Raw genomic sequence first — 1,836 nt, forward strand, 5'->3', positions numbered from 1 at the left:
TGCAATTATTTCCCAACAAGTCCTGGTCTATCCATCAGACCCCCAGTACTAATCTATTCTGTCCACTGCTCCCAGTGTGCTTGTAATTCCCATGCCAAGCAAGGGATACAGATGCTAGGAACACCCTGCAAGAAGAGACCATGGAAATGTTCAAATTTACAGTGAATGTTATTTAGCTCAAACGCTGTTCATTTTATCAAACTAGTATTGTTCTTTAATTAAAGAGTAAGTCACGTACCTTTGCTTTTCTGTTTCATCTTTTATTTCCTCTGTAAAAATGAAACTGTGCATTAGAATTATCATAAAGACATAGCTATGAAAACAGTAATATGAAAAGTTAACAATTCTATATTTAATAGACAGAAGGCTATTCAGACCAATACTATTTTATTCCAACGTCAGTTTAAAATGGCAAGCACGATCATAAACAACAGGCTTTGCAAGTCTATATTTAAGATGCAATCAGCAAACGATCATTAAGTTATGATACATATCTATAGTTCCAAAGTTAATTAGCATTTAAATTAGTGTCCCAGTGCCCCAGTCAAGATCAACGACTTTGTGCTGGACATCATTTCAGCATGAATGAATGATTCAGCCCTAGCCCAAAATACCACATAGCAAAATACAGAAAGGTGGAAGAGAAAGTAACAAAATCAAGACCTATACAAACTTCTATATATAAATTAAAAAAAAAAAAAAAAAATCTTTGAAGAGAAAACAACCTAGCATAAAACATTACTCATCTCCCTATATAGCGTATATCCCCTTCAAAATACATACAACTATTTTATCAGTAAACAGCAAACCTGTATAATAAAATTTCCACCTATTAGCAGGCTATCAATCACCTCCACCCTTTGAAAGGCAGTGGTACATGCTTAGATGCCATGTATTCAGGGGAAAAATAGCAACTACAAACAGAGCCTCTCAGACAGAAGTGATGCCTTCAGGCAAAAAGGTGCAGCATTCCCATTTCAGACTCAGTGTTAAGAGTTAAAGATATTCTCTTGTCAACAAAACTAATTTTTCATTGTATTAAATTACACCTTACAAGTTATCTTTAAAATCATCATTTAAAAATTACTGCATCTTCGCTCATTGTAATATTTCTGTGTAGGGCTGGAGGGTTGTTTCAACTCTGATGGCCCATGAAATGTATGAGGCAAATATCTGTGATAACTCTTACTGGACTTCACGCTGCAGACTTCTTTACTGTAAACCATGTGGGGGGGGGGGGGAAATCACAGCATAAACACTAGAAGTTTCCTATGCATTACCAGGGATTAAAGAATTGATTTTCATAGCTTATGTTCCAATTGCAGGTTTGGAAAGAAAAGAAAAAAGGGGGAAAAAAGTGATTGGCAGGGAGGGGGAAGAAACCCACATTCATATGCGTAGAGATCCTATACGTTCAAGACGGGCAGAGCAAGACGACTTGGGGAAAACTCTGACCCCAGCTTTCATCTAAAAACCCCCAAATATTCTAAATATTAATCAAAGATATACATGATAATCAAACAACAAACCTTCAGTTTCAATTCATGTCATTTCCCTTTGATTAGAAACCAAAGAGGTAGCTGTAATATAATGTTTTGTTTCTATCATTTTTAAGAACTCATTCATTAACAAAGTGATAGCATCTTGGTTTCATGGATGCAACTATTTTCTTACATAATCACATGCCTTCCCATCCCCTGATAAGATGCACACCATTTTTTCTGGATGGCAGAATAATGAAAATCTTTCTTTGAAAATACCTGTGAGTACAATATTTTTGTAAGGAAAACAGAAGCAGCTGGGGGGGGGGGCGGGGGGGGGCGGACACCTGTGGGG

At 36.6% G+C, this 1,836-nt stretch overlaps 1 protein-coding gene across 1 annotated transcript in view; it reads right to left on the reverse strand.

Annotated features, from left to right (window-relative positions):
* ARFGEF1 (ADP ribosylation factor guanine nucleotide exchange factor 1) overlaps window positions 1–334 on the reverse strand; it is a 153,114-nt gene extending 152,780 nt beyond the window's left edge. Inside the window, exon 1 of the mRNA XM_019527763.1 lies at window positions 239–334. Coding sequence (XP_019383308.1) covers window positions 239–303 — 65 coding nt within the window. The 5' untranslated portion in view covers window positions 304–334. The remainder of the gene's footprint in view (window positions 1–238) is intronic.
* Between the last annotated feature and the right edge of the window lie 1,502 nt (window positions 335–1,836).

The sequence above is a fragment of the Gavialis gangeticus genome, unplaced genomic scaffold (assembly GCF_001723915.1).
Source record: "Gavialis gangeticus isolate Ggan-Ray unplaced genomic scaffold, GavGan_comp1, whole genome shotgun sequence".
Classification (NCBI taxonomy): Eukaryota; Metazoa; Chordata; order Crocodylia; family Gavialidae; genus Gavialis; species Gavialis gangeticus.